This window comes from Chaetura pelagica, unplaced genomic scaffold (genome assembly GCF_000747805.2).
Source record: "Chaetura pelagica isolate M959 unplaced genomic scaffold, ChaPel_1.0 scaffold10, whole genome shotgun sequence".
NCBI lineage: Eukaryota > Metazoa > Chordata > Aves > Apodiformes > Apodidae > Chaetura > Chaetura pelagica.
In genome coordinates, this window is record NW_009952263.1 from 8,788,945 (window position 1) to 8,804,694 (window position 15,750).

At 37.5% G+C, this 15,750-nt stretch overlaps 1 protein-coding gene across 3 annotated transcripts in view; it reads left to right on the plus strand.

The window, feature by feature from the left end:
- ANKRD28 (ankyrin repeat domain 28) overlaps window positions 1-15,750 on the plus strand; it is an 81,127-nt gene that overhangs the window by 56,194 nt on the left and 9,183 nt on the right. For 2 of the 3 annotated variants that reach the window (XM_010007538.1, XM_010007539.1), the window contains exons 15-27: window positions 937-1,048; window positions 1,641-1,667; window positions 2,343-2,417; window positions 3,705-3,906; window positions 5,905-5,992; window positions 6,454-6,571; window positions 7,139-7,358; window positions 8,707-8,794; window positions 8,883-8,966; window positions 9,401-9,546; window positions 9,727-9,809; window positions 9,951-10,033; window positions 12,234-12,325. In XM_010007538.1, the coding sequence (XP_010005840.1) occupies window positions 937-1,048; window positions 1,641-1,667; window positions 2,343-2,417; window positions 3,705-3,906; window positions 5,905-5,992; window positions 6,454-6,571; window positions 7,139-7,358; window positions 8,707-8,794; window positions 8,883-8,966; window positions 9,401-9,546; window positions 9,727-9,809; window positions 9,951-10,033; window positions 12,234-12,325 (1,418 nt within the window). The remainder of the gene's footprint in view (window positions 1-936; window positions 1,049-1,640; window positions 1,668-2,342; window positions 2,418-3,704; window positions 3,907-5,904; window positions 5,993-6,453; window positions 6,572-7,138; window positions 7,359-8,706; window positions 8,795-8,882; window positions 8,967-9,400; window positions 9,547-9,726; window positions 9,810-9,950; window positions 10,034-12,233; window positions 12,326-15,750) is intronic. The other variant, XM_010007540.1, reaches the window with a different exon arrangement.

A 15,750-nucleotide genomic window follows, 5' to 3' on the forward strand; every position in this document is an offset into this window, starting at 1 on the left:
ACCTTTAGAAAAACTGTGCTAAGGGGGAAAGATTCCAAGCTGGATTTTACAAGATAAGGTGTTTTTTAGCTTCACATGCATCTTGTTTAACTGATAAAGGAGTATTTCATAATCCGAGAGAGGAGAAGGGATGGTGACCTGTTGTGCACTTCATAAAACCAAGTGGCTTCTCCAGCAATTTCAAGGTCATGAAGCTGACTTTGTAAAGTATCGTTGAAATGAAAGACAACATAAAATTATTAGTAAGTAGGGTTATTGGATAGAATAATTTAGCGTGCATCCATGAAGTCGCATAAAAGCAGAAAAAAATTGAGAGGGATCAGATATTACCCTGTCTTTCATCCTCCTGAATGAGTGTCTATGGTTGAAGCTGCTGATTGTGTTCTGACTTACAACTTTGTGTAATGAATGTAAGGAATGATAGGATATAAGTATGCCAACAGCTAAGTGTATTTACTATATAAGTAAGTGAATAAATTAGTATCTGGTACTGGAAGTGTATGTGTGTGTGACTCTTGAATACATGCCATGAAGAACTCAGCTATTGGTTCCCTTCCTTTTGTATTAAACACAGGAAAATGTACTGATACAGAAAAACATACAAGCCCAGTAATCTTTATATTAACAAACGTAACTGCAGTTGTATTAGCTAGGAGGAAGATAGCCATGAAATACTAGTTTTAACCAAGTCTTACAATTCAGAGAATGCAGGATGTCTGCAGAAAAGGATTCTTTCAAATTTTTGAAGCTTTGTGATTGACCTTAATACTTGTTGTAATGATTTAGGGCTTCTCTAGTCCCAACATACATTGTGCATTAAATCAGTGTTCCTGTGTGCTGCATTGTGTTTTCCAACTGAATTGGAACAATTTATCACTTAATGTAAAGTTGCAGTTCAACACTTAGATACATGGTTGCATATGTCAATTTAAATAGGTGCCTGGAATACTTGCTGAGAAATGATGCCAATCCGGGGATCCGAGACAAACAAGGATACAATGCAGTTCATTATTCTGCTGCTTATGGTCATCGCTTATGTCTTGAATTGGTAAGAAAACATTTCATCATAGATGAAAGCTGTAAAAGCTGCTCTTACACAGTATGATGCAGTGGCCAGGGGATTCCTGCACCTTGGTTCTTTATTTGTAAGCTATGTCAGTCATGCTTTTCAGCCCCTCTGAGGATAAATATTTAAGCACTTGGTCCTCTGAAAACAGGGGCAAGCTGAGATACTAGATACTGGCTTAAAAAGAGAATACATTTTTAAATGAAAAGGTAAAATATTGAGTATGTGGGATACTAGTTTTGTTTCTTAAAATACACAGCTATTTTTTTTTTTGATGGCTGAAATAAAATAACCACAGGTTATCCCACTGAAAAGTGTTCAGAAATTTCATAAATGTCATTTGAAGGAGCAACTTAAAATGTAGGAGAAACCTGTAAAGTTACAGTAACTAACGACTACCTAATTTTAGATAATGAAGCTTCAGATAGTTTATTAATCCCTTTGCACAAATGTGTCTTTTATTTGATATGCTAATTTTATCTTCTCTGTGTTCTACAATTTAGTATTTTTATACAAATTATACTTTTATATTCAAATGTATTCAGACATGAATTCTGAATGTTTTTAATTGCAGATTGCAAGCGAAACGCCTCTAGACGTTGTAAGTCTGTTATTTCTCACTGTTAAAGTACTACTGTACAGCAAAAGGAAACATAATTTTTAAAATACTGCTTATTTTCAGACTTATTCAGCCATTTATTCAGTATATAGATGTATAATTGCAATTACAATTTAGATTTAATTGCAATTCAGAATTTTATTTTTTTTTACTCAAACCTTCATATAACCATGTTATGAAAATATGATAGTAAGAAGTGAGAGAGATCTGAATGTATGTAGTGTTCTTCAAACACCTTGAATGTTTTAACTTCACTAGTGTGCTAAATTAAATATGGTCTTGAAAAAGACCCAGAATTAAAATTTTAGAACAGATCTGAAAGTAACCAATAGAAATGTATATACATAGATATTTTAATCCTTTTTGTAACTCTTGTGCCTTTTTGGGTAGTTTTCTTCTCTACGCATTGTTAAGAAAAATTAAACAACTGCTTGGGAGGTGAATATGGGGGAGGGGTGGCAATCATTGCAATGCAACCTCTTTAAAAGGTTGAAGGAGATCTACTATTCCTAAGGAAATTATAATCTTGTATTACTCCAGCTATTTTTCTTCCTTTGTTTTCAATCTGTGTATAGTGGAAACTGTAGCAAATACTGCTGAATGTTTCTAAAGGTGAGGGGGTTTTGGTCTCACTCTGATTTTTCTGTCTCTGCTAAGCTGATGGAAACATCAGGTACTGACATGCTGAATGATTCAGACAACAAAGCACCAATAAGTCCACTACATTTAGCTGTAAGTATTTCATTCTTTAGTGATGATAGCTCATCTAATTGCAAACAGTTGTTGACATAATTTATTCATTCTTGATTTTTTTTTTAAAAACAGGTCACTAACAATAAATTAAATGCAATAATTCAGTGCTAATATTCCTGAATGAGCTATACAGGGCAATTTTTGCATTTCACTTGAAACTTTCTTCATGGAACAGCTTTAATGTGGAATCTTGTAATGAAGATTTATGTTGTAATTTATATTAATGAAACTTTTAAAAGACTTGTTCTATAAGTATTGATTACTTTTTTTGATCATCATCATAATTTTTTTACTCTCATCATTGTTTATTATGAGCAATGTTTGTCCTTTACACTTCAAGGTCTGCACAAGGAGTAGTGTAGAAGAGGGCCTCATTAAACTGTCTATACAATATACAGAGTAACCAGTTCAATATGTAGCTTTCATCTTTTTACAGGACTTTGAGCAACTGAAAAACCACAGTGTACTTTCTGAAAGTACCCTAAGTCTCATGCAGTATGTTATATATATATATATATATACACAAAGTAAAAAGTAATCTTTACTACTGGTAAATGAAAAAGTTAGAAGAGACTTCCTGAAAATTAGTTTTGTCTGAGTGTCGAGGGTTATGTATCTATGAGTAAGGATTTTAAATTTATTATGCAAAGTTTGAAACCAAATTATAGAATTTTATTTTCATTACTAATTGACACTTTGTCTTCATACACACCTACAAAGTATTGTCTATGCTTTTTTTATCCCTGTATAGTTATTCTGATCTCCTGAGTAATTAATCCCTTAAGTCCCTTCTGTTTTACCAGTAATGTTAACTGTAGCTACTTGTACTGTGTTATTTTTATTTACAGATTTTGCTGCCTTTTTAAAAAAAAAAAATTATTAAAAAACTAATGGGAATTTGCTAAGTTTCCATATGTTCCTCACTTGAAATAATCTGAGAGTGATGTAACTACAATACAAAGCAATAAAACAGGCAGTATTAAAAATACTGGTAGGTATTCAAATTGGAGACAGGTGATTTTCTGAAAGTAGTTTCAGTTGTTGACTGAAAGGATAAAATGGAAAAAAACCCACCAATCTTCGTGCTGAAATTGTGAGGTTTTTTTAAAAGTAGTTGCATCTGTTGTAAGTATTTACATGCTGCATCAGTAGCTCTTCCACATGTTAGATCAAAAATGCTATCTTCAGTTTCATTTATATAATTCTAGTAAGAAAGGGAAAAATGTGAAGGATGGCAAAAACTGACAAATTTTCTAATTTTTGTAGGCCTATCATGGCCACCATCAAGCTCTGGAAGTTCTTGTACAGTCATTGCTGGACCTTGATGTGAGGAATAACAACGGAAGGACACCATTGGATCTTGCTGCCTTTAAGGGACACGTGGAATGCGTAGATGTGCTCATTAATCAGGGAGCATCAATCTTGGTGAAAGATTACGTTGTAAAGAGGACCCCAATACATGCTGCAGGTATGTGCTAACTGCTGACTTCTCTAATTTTGGCTTTTGAATTGGATCATCTTCATGTTTAGAAGTTTCTATCGTTAATATTACAAGAAATGGTATTTAGGAACAGATGATGACTTTGAAGGTGTGTGTTCTCACAGCCCAGAAAGCCAAACGTACTCTGGGCTGCATCAAAAGCAGCATGGCCAGCAGGTCAAGGGAGGTGATTCTGCCACTTAACACCTCTCTGGAGAGATCCTACCTGGAGTACTGTGTATAATTCTGGGTTCTTCAGCACGTGAAAGACATGGCCTGTTGGAGTGGGTCCAGAGGAAGACCACAGAAATTATCAGAGAGCCTCTCCTATGAGGAGGGGCTGAGAGTGGTGGATTTGTTCAGCTTGCAGAAGGCTCTGTTGAGATCTTGTTGTTCAAGAAAGATGGGGACAAACTTCATAGCAAGGCCTGTCGCAATATGACATGGGGTAATGATTTTAAACTAAAAGCAGGTAGATTCAGACTAGATATAAGGAAGACTTTTTTTAATGATGAAGATGGATAAACACTGGAACAGGCTGCCCTTAGAGCTGGTAGAAACCACATTCTTGGAAACATTCAAGGTCAGGTTGAACTGGGCTCTGAGCAACCTGATCGAGTTGAAGATGTCCCTGCTCATTGCAGGGGGGTTGGACTAGGTGACCTTTAAAGATCTCTTTTAACCCAAACCATTCCATGTTTCTAAGTTATATGCTACGCTGAGAAAGGAATAACAAGCAGTTGCAAGTAGAAACCAGTTTGAACCCAAGAAGTCATTTTGGCTCAAGAGGAGGGCTGGCTGTTCCACACAGGTTTCTGGAAGGGTGGATTGTCCTTGTCCATTCAGCTAGCTAGGCTGGCTGTGCTGACATGTGTTAGTGACATGTTCCTGTTTCTCTCCTCATCTTTCATGCAGCCCTAAATGTTGGCCCAAATTTAGATACATGAATTGTGTTGCCTGTCATGGCAGTAAAATACTTCTAAAAATTACTTGAGTCTCTGAGAATTTTGTCAGTTTGAGAAGAGACATGAAAACTATACTTTGCTTTTTTCCAAGGATGTAAATGATTCCTGAGTGTTGTCAAAATAACAGCAGTCCTTTGCAATATTTTCTCACTGCATTTCCTAGAAAACTACAGTAAGCCTAGAGTTCCTTCTATATTCTTTTTTTTTCTCTCTTTGAAAATAGACTTATTTAAATTGATATATATAATTACAGTGTTAGAGAAATGTTGCAGTAAAAAGAGCATTATGTACAAAACATCATCATTCTAACCATTTAATTTGTTCTATATGAGCACAAGCTGTGTTCTTCTATTTGATTTAGCTCCTCCTAACTTCTGTTAGCATTGCTGTCCGCTAGAGAAACATGAACTATCACTGTTCTTTGTGGGCTGAATACAGCAGCTATATGTTAGAAAGAATTTTCCCTCCAACAAGCAGCCATTTATCTTTCATGAGTTGCATTTAAATGTGATTTCTCAATTTTTGTTTCTTTTCTTGTTTTTTGTTGTTTTTTTTAACTGCTTGGTTAATTACATCTATGCATTACATTTCCTTCCTCTTTCTAAATGTGATGTCAGTTATTATTTCATAACTATGCAAATGCTACACTTGTTAACAAAATCTGTGTGTGATAGGCTAGGTATGTGTTTACTTGTGCCTTAAAAGAAGCAGAAGTATAAGCATATATTCTAGCTGTGGTTAATTTGTGCAACCTCATTTATATGTAAAAAAAACAAAACACCTGTTGTCAATAGGCAGTTGGAATCAATTACTCTTAATACTTTACAGCTGAAAGCGTCTGGTTTCTGACATAATTTCCTAGTGTTCATAATTTTAGTTTTTTATTTAAGTTAAAACAATGGCAAAGCTGTATAGTGGGCTCTCAAGCTAATGGGCTTCAGTCTGAGCAGGTCACTGTTCTGTCCGGACTGTATACTCAAAGGCAATGAATGTAAATTCATATTTTTATTATGTTTTACAGCTACAAATGGTCACTCAGAATGTTTGCGGCTATTGATAGGAAATGCAGAACCACAGAATGCAGTGGACATTCAGGATGGAAATGGACAGTGAGTTAAATGATACATATTCTATTCTTCACAAGTTACTGCATTTTATAAAACAAAAACTAAGTATTCTACATTGGTGGTTTTTAATTTAGTACTTCTAAGGGAGGCGATATTTGAATTTGGTCAAATGGAACTGTGTATTTTGCAATAAATACAATGTTGGGAGTGAAAAATGTTCTTACTCAGCTGGGAGGAAACAACGTGTCTTATTTTCCAGACACTGAAAAATGGATTCTAGTAACTTTATCATGACTTCTGAATTGGGGGATATTAATTTGTTTACTTGCATCTAAAAAGCATGTGTGAGTGGTATTCTCAGAGCAAAGGTAGTGCTAGAGAAGATCACAGATGGTGTAAATTTTAACAGCATTGTCCAGAGGGATAGTAGTTGTTCTATTTCAGCTGACTGCTGGTCTGTTAAATTTCCATGTAGATTACACTTTATTTGACTCTCTGCTTAGGACTCCTCTGATGTTGTCAGTTCTCAATGGGCACACCGACTGCGTTTATTCACTCCTTAACAAAGGAGCAAATGTAGATGCCAAAGATAAGTGGGGAAGGACTGCATTACATAGAGGGGTAAGAGAATATGCCTTTTCTGTCCTTTCCAGTTTCATAGATAGTAATTTCAAATACAGACTTAGTACATAGTGTCAATGAATTTTTCATTATTCTTGTCTTCCCATTCTTAATTTTTAATTGTCTTTTTAGTTGCTTTCAAAGGACTAGCTTTTACCCATTTGCTACATACCTTCAGAGTTCTTTTTGACTTCTAGAGGCTCTTAATCTTGCTGTGAAATGTTAACACAAGAGATCCCAGAGTACAGCTTTTTGTTATGGGAGAAAGACAAGCATAATGCATGCTATATGCCAAATATTTTTTTTTGTAGCCTCTACCAGATCAGACAATTGAATGAGCCCTAGAGATTAGCAGTTATCCCAAGAAATTATTCTGTCATCAGTATTCTAATATGTTGCTGTTTTTCCAACAGAATTGCTATTTCCAGGAATAAAAATAGGAATAGTGCTTATTTTGTTATTACTTTAAAATGTAAGAAATTGTCTGAAGTTTGCTTCCTTTAGTTATACTCCTTGTCTTACATATATGAATATGTACAAACTTGCTATTTCCTGTCTCTCTCCCAGGCAGTTACTGGGCATGAGGAATGTGTGGAAGCTTTGCTTCAACATGGTGCTAAGTCCTTGCTACGAGACTGTAGGGGGCGAACCCCTATACACTTGTCAGCTGCATGTGGACATATAGGTGTTCTAGGAGCTCTCCTGCAGTCAGCTACATCTGCAGATCCAGTACCTGCCCTAGCAGACAATCACGGCTACACATCACTGCATTGGGCCTGCTATAATGGTAAAATACGTTCAAGTTAAAATAGAGGTTTGTCCTGGTTTGTTGGTAAGACAGAAGTTATTACTACTTACAAAAGCAACAGATAAAGTCTCCTCTTTGAGTTCATATCAGTCAATGTGACAACATGATACCTTGAGTGAGAATGCAGTAAGACCTAACACATAATATGAGGTGTTTATTTTTGTTCTACAGCTTTGTTATAAACCACCTTCTTAGTTCCTCAAGGAGTCTTGCAAGAAATTCAGTGCAGTACCTGTGAATAGAAATGTGCCATATATGTCAGAAAAATAACCTTCACAGGGAGTCTTGGAAGGAACAGTTTCAGATTAAATCTTTTTTTAAAAAAAACTTGCTTCAAATCAACCTCAATAGGCATAAGAAGCTAAAGTACACAAACGTGATTCAATAGTTTATTTTTTCTTCACTTATATTTTTCTTTGATTTGGGGGTGAGGGAGGCCTTAAAAGGTAGGAAACTCCTTTGGCTCCTTTGCTGAAGATTTTGCTCTGTGTTCCTTTCCAACATTGCAGAGGTTCTCATTTATTTCACCTGTGAGTTGCATGGTAGAGAAAGATCAAGAAGTAAGGGCTTAGAACTTCATTTTACCAATTATTTTTAAGTGAATAACTAACTAAACTGACTTCACAGCTGAAGCAACTGGGTAATACTCTGATAATTTTAATGAAAATAACATCTCTTTATCACATTGATAAAATTAGAAGAGTGACCAAAGTGTCTAAATAAAACAGATCTGAAATACACTTGATTTGTTGAAAATTTGATGAGACTTGTGAAAATACAAATCTTCAGACATGAGTGAATGTTGAACTGAGGTTCTCTGCACATATGTATCAAAGATCAAACAGATAGTTACAATTGTTAGCTACCTCTACAGCAGCAGGCTATTGAATTCTGAAAATAATAGCAGGATAGGTTGAATATGTTCTTTTTGAGCTTTTGTTTTGACTGTCAACTTGGGTTTTCTTTTAGTTTAGGAAGACAGTTTAATAAGATAACTCTAAAATGGTGGAGACTTTTTCATGTAGACTAAGAGGTGAATGTACGGAAGAGTTTGAAAAGTGGAAGTGTAAAGAGCTGAATTCTGTGTTCTGGATGTTATTCAGACAGCCTGATGTCCCTTCAAAATTTCACAGAGCTTAAAGTTTGATTTTCAGATTTCTAAAAATGGCTTAGTTCCTAAATGTAGCCCTATCAAATATAACCAATGTGTCTTTGCAACTTTCAAAGAAAATATTGTGTAATCTAATTTAGATTCATACTTTTGTTATAATCCATAAACAGACCTTTTCCCTGTTTTTTTAATACCTAACTCTTATATTTACTTTAGGTCATGACAGTTGTGTAGAGCTCCTCCTGGAACAGGAAGTTTCCCAGAAAATGGAAGGAAATTCTTTCAGTCCATTGCATTGTGCTGTGTAAGGAAGTGCAAAATTATTATTTCAATGCTGTATTTAACAAAAGTTTTATCATCCTGTAAGTAACAGCCTGTTTAATTCATTATAGGATAAATGACAACGAAGGTGCTGCAGAAATGTTAATTGATACACTAGGTGCTGGTATTGTAAATTCAACAGATTCAAAAGGAAGGTAAGAGTGTAAATGCACATTGGAAGAATGTTGTGTGATAGAATGGCTCTACCAAATCATTTGGGGGTTTTGTATTTTTTTATGGATTTTAAAATTTTTTAATCCTGTCCCGAATCAATGAATGTAAATTAGCTTTTTATTATATAGGCAAATTTAAGCATGTTTTAAATGGTATCACTTTGTGAGCAGTATTATGCTGCTTTTTATTTCTGAATCAAATTGTGTCTCTTATAAACAACATAGAGGGAATTATTTGAAGCTTGAAGGTGACTTTCTAAAGGCAGCAGTCACAGCTTCAGCAATACTGATCTCAAAGGATCAGTGGGAGGGACTACTCAGTCTTTCGTATCTGCAGGATTACAGCCAGGATGCCCCTTTGAATAAAGTAGAAAGCATGGCTGAATGTGACTATATTGTCTTCTGATCTGTTGTAGGACTCCTCTCCATGCAGCAGCTTTTACAGATCATGTTGAGTGTCTACAGCTTCTCCTCAGCCATAATGCTCAAGTAAATGCTGTAGATTCTTCTGGGAAAACACCTTTAATGATGGCTGCAGAAAATGGACAGACAAACACAGTTGGTAAAGAGAAAGCTTTATATAGGTCTTAAGTTTGTTAATCTTACTATGGGTAAATTTCCCGTATAGTTAATGTTCTTGTGGATCTATTTTGTCAAAACTGTGTTTTCGTTTTGCACAAATGTAAGCCATTAAGACTTTAAGGAGTATGCTTCTGGTTAATAGAAATCTTTATTTCCCCAGAGGTGCTGGTTAGCAGTGCTAAAGCAGATCTGACTTTGCAAGACAGTTCTAAGAACACAGCACTCCATTTGGCATGCAGCAAGGTGTGTGTAGCCTGATTTATCAGTGCTGAGCTTTGGGTTAGCAAGCACTGTTTGCAAATATTGACTTGTTACTTTGAAATTGCCTTCAAAGAAATTTTTGGAGATTATTTGTTATATGACTGATGTTTGTTCTCTGTTAAGGGTCATGAAACTAGTGCCTTGTTAATACTGGAGAAGATTACAGATAGAAACCTCATCAATGCCACCAATGCAGCCTTGCAAACGTACGTATCAGCAGGGAGTGTGTTTTACAGATGTGTTCTTGGTGTGTTTCTTGCTCAAAAAGAGATATTTTTTTCAAAATTGATTGAATTTTGATTGCTTAATAAGTATCAAGAGTTGAACCATCTTGAAGTGAAACAGTGTTTTTGCTTATACTTAAAGTTCTAGTTTTAGCTGGGTGAAAGGGATGATAAATAAAACTTACAGTATTCTGATTCATGGAATCCTTTTTGAATTACTGCAAGCCCCTCAGTGGTTTGTATGTAAACCACTGTCTTTCTGTGTTATAAATTATCTAATTTTTCCATTAAATTCAGTTCAGTTAACAAGTCATTTGAGGCAAACTAACACTTTGTCTTTAAAGCTAGCTAAGAAAGAAACCAAACCTACCTGAAATGTGCTTTTGTTCTTCAGGATGCTGTTAGCAAAAGACACCTATTCCTGCTACAATTAAAGACTGTATTGTATTTTCTATTAAATATTATGGAGAATACAGTATCCTGATCTTCCTGAAGATCTTCTCTCAAGTAGAATTAAGACCAAACATAAGGAAAACTTTACACAATGTAGTGGTATGACATTCTGGGGAGTATATATCAGGATGGGCTATTAAAATCACTGATTTTCATTTTTTTCCCTTTAAAAAATATATTAGTGTTATGGGCAATATTTGACACCTGATACGTAACTGAGTTATGTACATGAATTGTTGGACTGTTTTAATAATGCTAGCACAGACATTTTAGAAAATAAACAACAGAACTTGTAAGCAGTTTGCATATTTCTCTGGCCTTACATCCCTTCTGAAATCTGTCATGTTCAAACTGATACAGTCCTCCCAACCATTCCCAGATATCTGCTTGAACTAAGTAGTTAAGGTGGTCAGACTTTGCTATTCGTGCTCACCATGGTGCACCTCAGGCAGCATGAAATAACCAAGAAGCAGGAAAGGGACTGATTCCCCCATTTCTGGCTTGAAGCAGAAATGTCTCAAGAGAAGAAAAAGCAAAAATGAGATGGGAACAGAAGTGGGAAAGTATGCTGCCACAGGCTTCTCTAATTCTCCATGCCTTTGTTCATACAGTCTGGTCAAGAGATGTCATGGGGAGAAATAGGTACACATTGAAATATTAATACAAAATTGCAAGATTTTAACAGTTGTGTAAAATTCTATTGGTTTAGTAAACATTTTTTAGTAACTAAACTGACTTACTGCAAAGCTTAAACAATGTCCTACTTTGTGGTAAGATACAAATTACAGTTGGCATCTATATTAAAATTATTTTAATTACAGTACATTTTCAGGATATCTGTGGTGTGCATTAGTTCTTGAATTTTAATACTTTAATGTAAGCACCATGTTGCTCCTATTTGTATCTTTTGCATTTCTGGTCTCTAAGTAAGGCAATTGTTTCCGAATCAAAGTATAGTTCACAGTTACTCAAACCAAATTAAAGAATCTTCAGAGAAATGAAGAGCAACATAAAGCAGAAGGGGGAAGTAAGCTGAGTGGTGGTGGGGTTTTATTTAAGCCAGTGGGAACCAATTTTGAAAAATTTGAATTTGAAAAAGATATCATTGAAATAGTTGAGGTAAAGCCATGCTTGATAGATCAAATCACTGCAAAACAGTTAATAGTTTGAGGTTTTGAACAGTAATCTGCTTGCTTCGTGAATTATAGTGTAAAATATTTTTTTAATCTCTAGTCATAATGAAATATACTGGTTTCTAAAAGGTGGATTGAGGAGATGCTTCTGCATATCTTAGAAGCATTTACATGCAGTACAGTGACTACCATTCTGCATTTAGTGTTCTGTCGGTTATTGCCAGTGATACGCAGTAACTCTTACATGGGATGGTATCTGATACAACAGTTCAGTGAAGGGGGTTCCTCAAAAGCAGGGTACTAGATGTTTCTAAGTTCTTACAATTATAAAGTTCATAAGCAGGCAGGTCTTTTCTAGTAGCTATTTCCTTAATGTGTGGTGCCATAAAAAGAAGGTGTGCAATTGTTATTGTACAACTTGTTTGCAATCAGGAGATCTGCTCTTTTTCCCATCTTAGCAGTTATATCTACAAAATTTATATAATGTGTAAATAACACACAAGTATAAATACTTAAATAAACATTTAACTAGCTGCAAGCTACCTATCTTAATATCTTGTTCTAAGGTTTATACATGAGTTTGCTTGTCTTCACAGACCTCTGCATGTTGCTGCTCGGAATGGACTAACGGTTGTAGTTCAAGAGCTTTTAGGGAAGGGAGCAAGTGTACTTGCTGTAGATGAAAATGGTAAGAACAATTTAACTTTTTCTCCCCATAGGAACTGTGGTTTTAAACTCAGCTCACTGAAAAGCAACAACCCTTTGGAAATTTCATATTAGCCTAGCAATAGGTTCCCCCATGGAAAAAAAATGTGTTCGTGACGGGACATTTTAGCAAAGCAGCAGAAATGTAAGGAGAGTGAAAACGCTAAGAACCATGCAGATCACAGCACTGAAGTGTTTGGTCTGCATTTGTAGTTTTATAAAGTATGCCCTGTAAATAAACCAGCTTTGGCATACTGAAAATGGTCAGAAAAATAAAATGCTCAAAGTAAAATAAAACTTTCAGCTCTTTAGCTGGGTTGAATTGCCATTTTTTCATGGTAGATATATTGGTGTTACAGATCTCAGTTACTGGTCTCAGGCTTCTGGCTCTTCAGAGCTTTTTGGCACATAGAAATAAGAAAAAGTAACTACCTTATGACTGAGGATAAATCGTGTTCCTTGAAAGAGCAAAAAAAAATTAGATGTGCTGACTTCTTCTTTGCGTACTGGCATGTCAAACATCTGTGGTCTCCCAAAGCTGGAGTGCCACAGTCAATGGCTACAAGCTCTTCAGGAGGGATAGAAAGGCAAGGAGAGAGGGTGGAGTGGCCCTGTAACTTAGAGAATGCTATGAGAGCTTGGAAATCAAGTATAGTCATGATGATGTTGAGAGTGTTTGGATTAGGTTAAGGGCCAATAAAGCTGATACTGACCTCCCAACCAAAGCAGTGAGGTGGATGAAGCTTTCTATAAGCAGTTGGGAGAAATCTCCCAGTCACTTGCTGTTGTTCTTGTGGGGGACTTTAACCTCCCAGACATCTGCTGGAAATGCAACACAGCAGAGAGGGAACATTCCACGAGCTTCCTGGAATATGTGGTAGATAACTTCCTCACACAGCTGGTAAGTGAGCCAACCAGGGAATGTGCCTGCTTCTGCTTCTGGTGAACAGGGAAGATCTTGTGGGGAAAACAGAAGTTGGAGGCCATCTAGGGCACAGTGATCATGAGATGACTGAGTTTTTGATCCTTGGAGAAACAAGAAGAGAGGTTAGTAAAACTGCCACGTTAGACTTCCAGAGGGCAAACTTTGACCTGCTCAGAAGACTGATTGACAAAGTCCCTTGGGAGGCTGCCTTGAAGGATAAAGGAGTCCAGGAAGGCTGGACATACTTGAAGAAATAAGTTTTAAAGGCACAGGAGCAGCCTGTCCGCATGTGCTGAAAAACCAGTAAGCGGGGTAGGAGACCAACCTGGCTAAATAGGGACCTTTGGCTGGACCTTAGGAACAAAAAGAGGGTCTATGACCTTTGGAAGAGGGGACAGGAGGTCACTCATGAAGTCTATAAAGATGAAGTGAATCTATGCAGGGTGAAATTTAGGAGAGCCAAAGCAGCTACAGCTGTTAGGGATGATAAAAAATGTTTCTATAAGTTCATTAACAGCAAAAGGTGGATTAGGGAAAATCTCCATCCTTTATTGGATGCAGAGGGAATCTTAGTAACAAAGGATGAGGAAAAGGCTGAGGTGCTCAACACCTATTTGCCTAGGTCTTTAGCCATGGAACTAGCTGTTCCATGGATATGCAGCCACATGAGCTAGGAGACAGGGAGGGGATGCAGAATGAGGTCATCACAATTAAAGAGGAAGGGGTCAGAGACCTGCTGCACCACTTAGACGCACACAAGTCTATGGGACTGGATGGGTCACATCCAAGGGTGCTGAGAGAGTTGGCAGACATGATTGCCAGGCCACTCTCCATTATTTACCTGAAGTCCTGGCTAACTGGGGAGGTCCCAATGGACTGGAGGGTAGCAAATGTAACACCCATCTATAAGAAGGGCAGAAAGGAGGATCTGGGAAACTATAGACCTATCAGTCTGACCTCTGTACCAGGGAAGGTCATGGAGCAGATCTTCTTGAGTGTTATTAGAAGACATATAGAGGATAACCAGGGGATCAGGCCCAGTCAGCATGGGTCTATGAAAGGCAGGTCCTGCCTGATGAACCTGATGTCCTTCTATGACCTGATGACCCAACTAGTGGATGAGGGAAAGGCTGTGGATATTGTCTGTCTGGACCTCCAAAAAGCATTTGAAACAGTTCCCCACAGAACTCTCATAAAAACCCTGGCTGCTCATGGCCTGGATGAGCACATGATCTGTTGGATCAAGCACTGGCTGGACAGTTGGGCCCAAAGAGTGGTGGTCAATGGAGTCAAATCCAGCTGGTGGCCATTCACAAGTGGTGTTCCTCAGGGCTCAGTGCTGGGGCTATTTCTGTTTAACATCTTTATTGATGATCTTGATAAGGACATGGAGTGTATTATCAGTGAGTTTGCAGATGACACCAAGCTAGGTGGGAGTGTTGATCTGCATGAGGATAGGGAGGCTTTACAGAGAGACTTGGATAGATGGAATTGTTGGGCTAATATTAATGGTCTGGGCTTCAACAAGGCCAAGTGCTGGGTCCTGCTCTTGTGCCACAACAACCCCAGGCAACGCTCCAGGCTTGGGGAAGTGTGGCGGGGAAGTGTCTGGCAGAAAAGGACCTGGGGGTTCTAATTGACAAGCGGCTGAATATGAGCCAGCAGTGTGCCCAGGTGGCCAAGAAAGCCAATGGCATCCTGGCTTGTATTAGAAATAGCGTGACCAGCAGAAGCAGAGGTGATTGTCCCCCTGTCCTCAGCACTGGTGAGGCCACACCTGGAGTATTGTGTCCAGTTTTGAGCACCTCAGTTCAAGAGAGATACTGAGGTGCTAGAGCAGTACAGAGGAGGGCAACAAAGCTGGTGAAGGGCCTAGAGAATTAATCTTATAAAGAGTGCTTGAAGGAGATGCGAATGTTTAGTTTGAGAAAGAGGAGGCTGAGGGGAGACCTCATCAGTCTCTACAGGTACCTGAAAGGTCATTGTAGAGAGGTTGGTGCTGGTCTCTTTCCACAGGTAATCAGTGACAGAGCAAGAGGGAATGGTTTCAAGCTGCAACAGAGTAGGTTTAGATTGAACATTAGAAAGAATTTTTTCACAGAAAGAGTGGTTAGACACTGGAATAGGCTGCCCAGGCAGGTGGCTGAGTCACCATCTGTCCTGGTTTGAGCCAGGATGAAGCCAATTTTTCATTTTACTGATTTTTTTTTTCTCCAATAAATTGTTGTCACAGTTTGACTCAGGTCCGACAACAATGCTCTCGATCCCCTCCCCCTCCCACCCAGGTAGGGAAGGAGAGAGAGAAAAAGAGAGAGACTTGGCTGGATTGAAAACTAAACTACACAGCTTTAATTAAAACACTAATGAATCATACAAGAAAATATATACAATTATATACAGATATATTCAGGTATGGGCAAAACCCTCTCGCCTCCCCCCACCCCAGCAACTCCCACAGCACTTCCCTGAACTGGGAAGAGTCC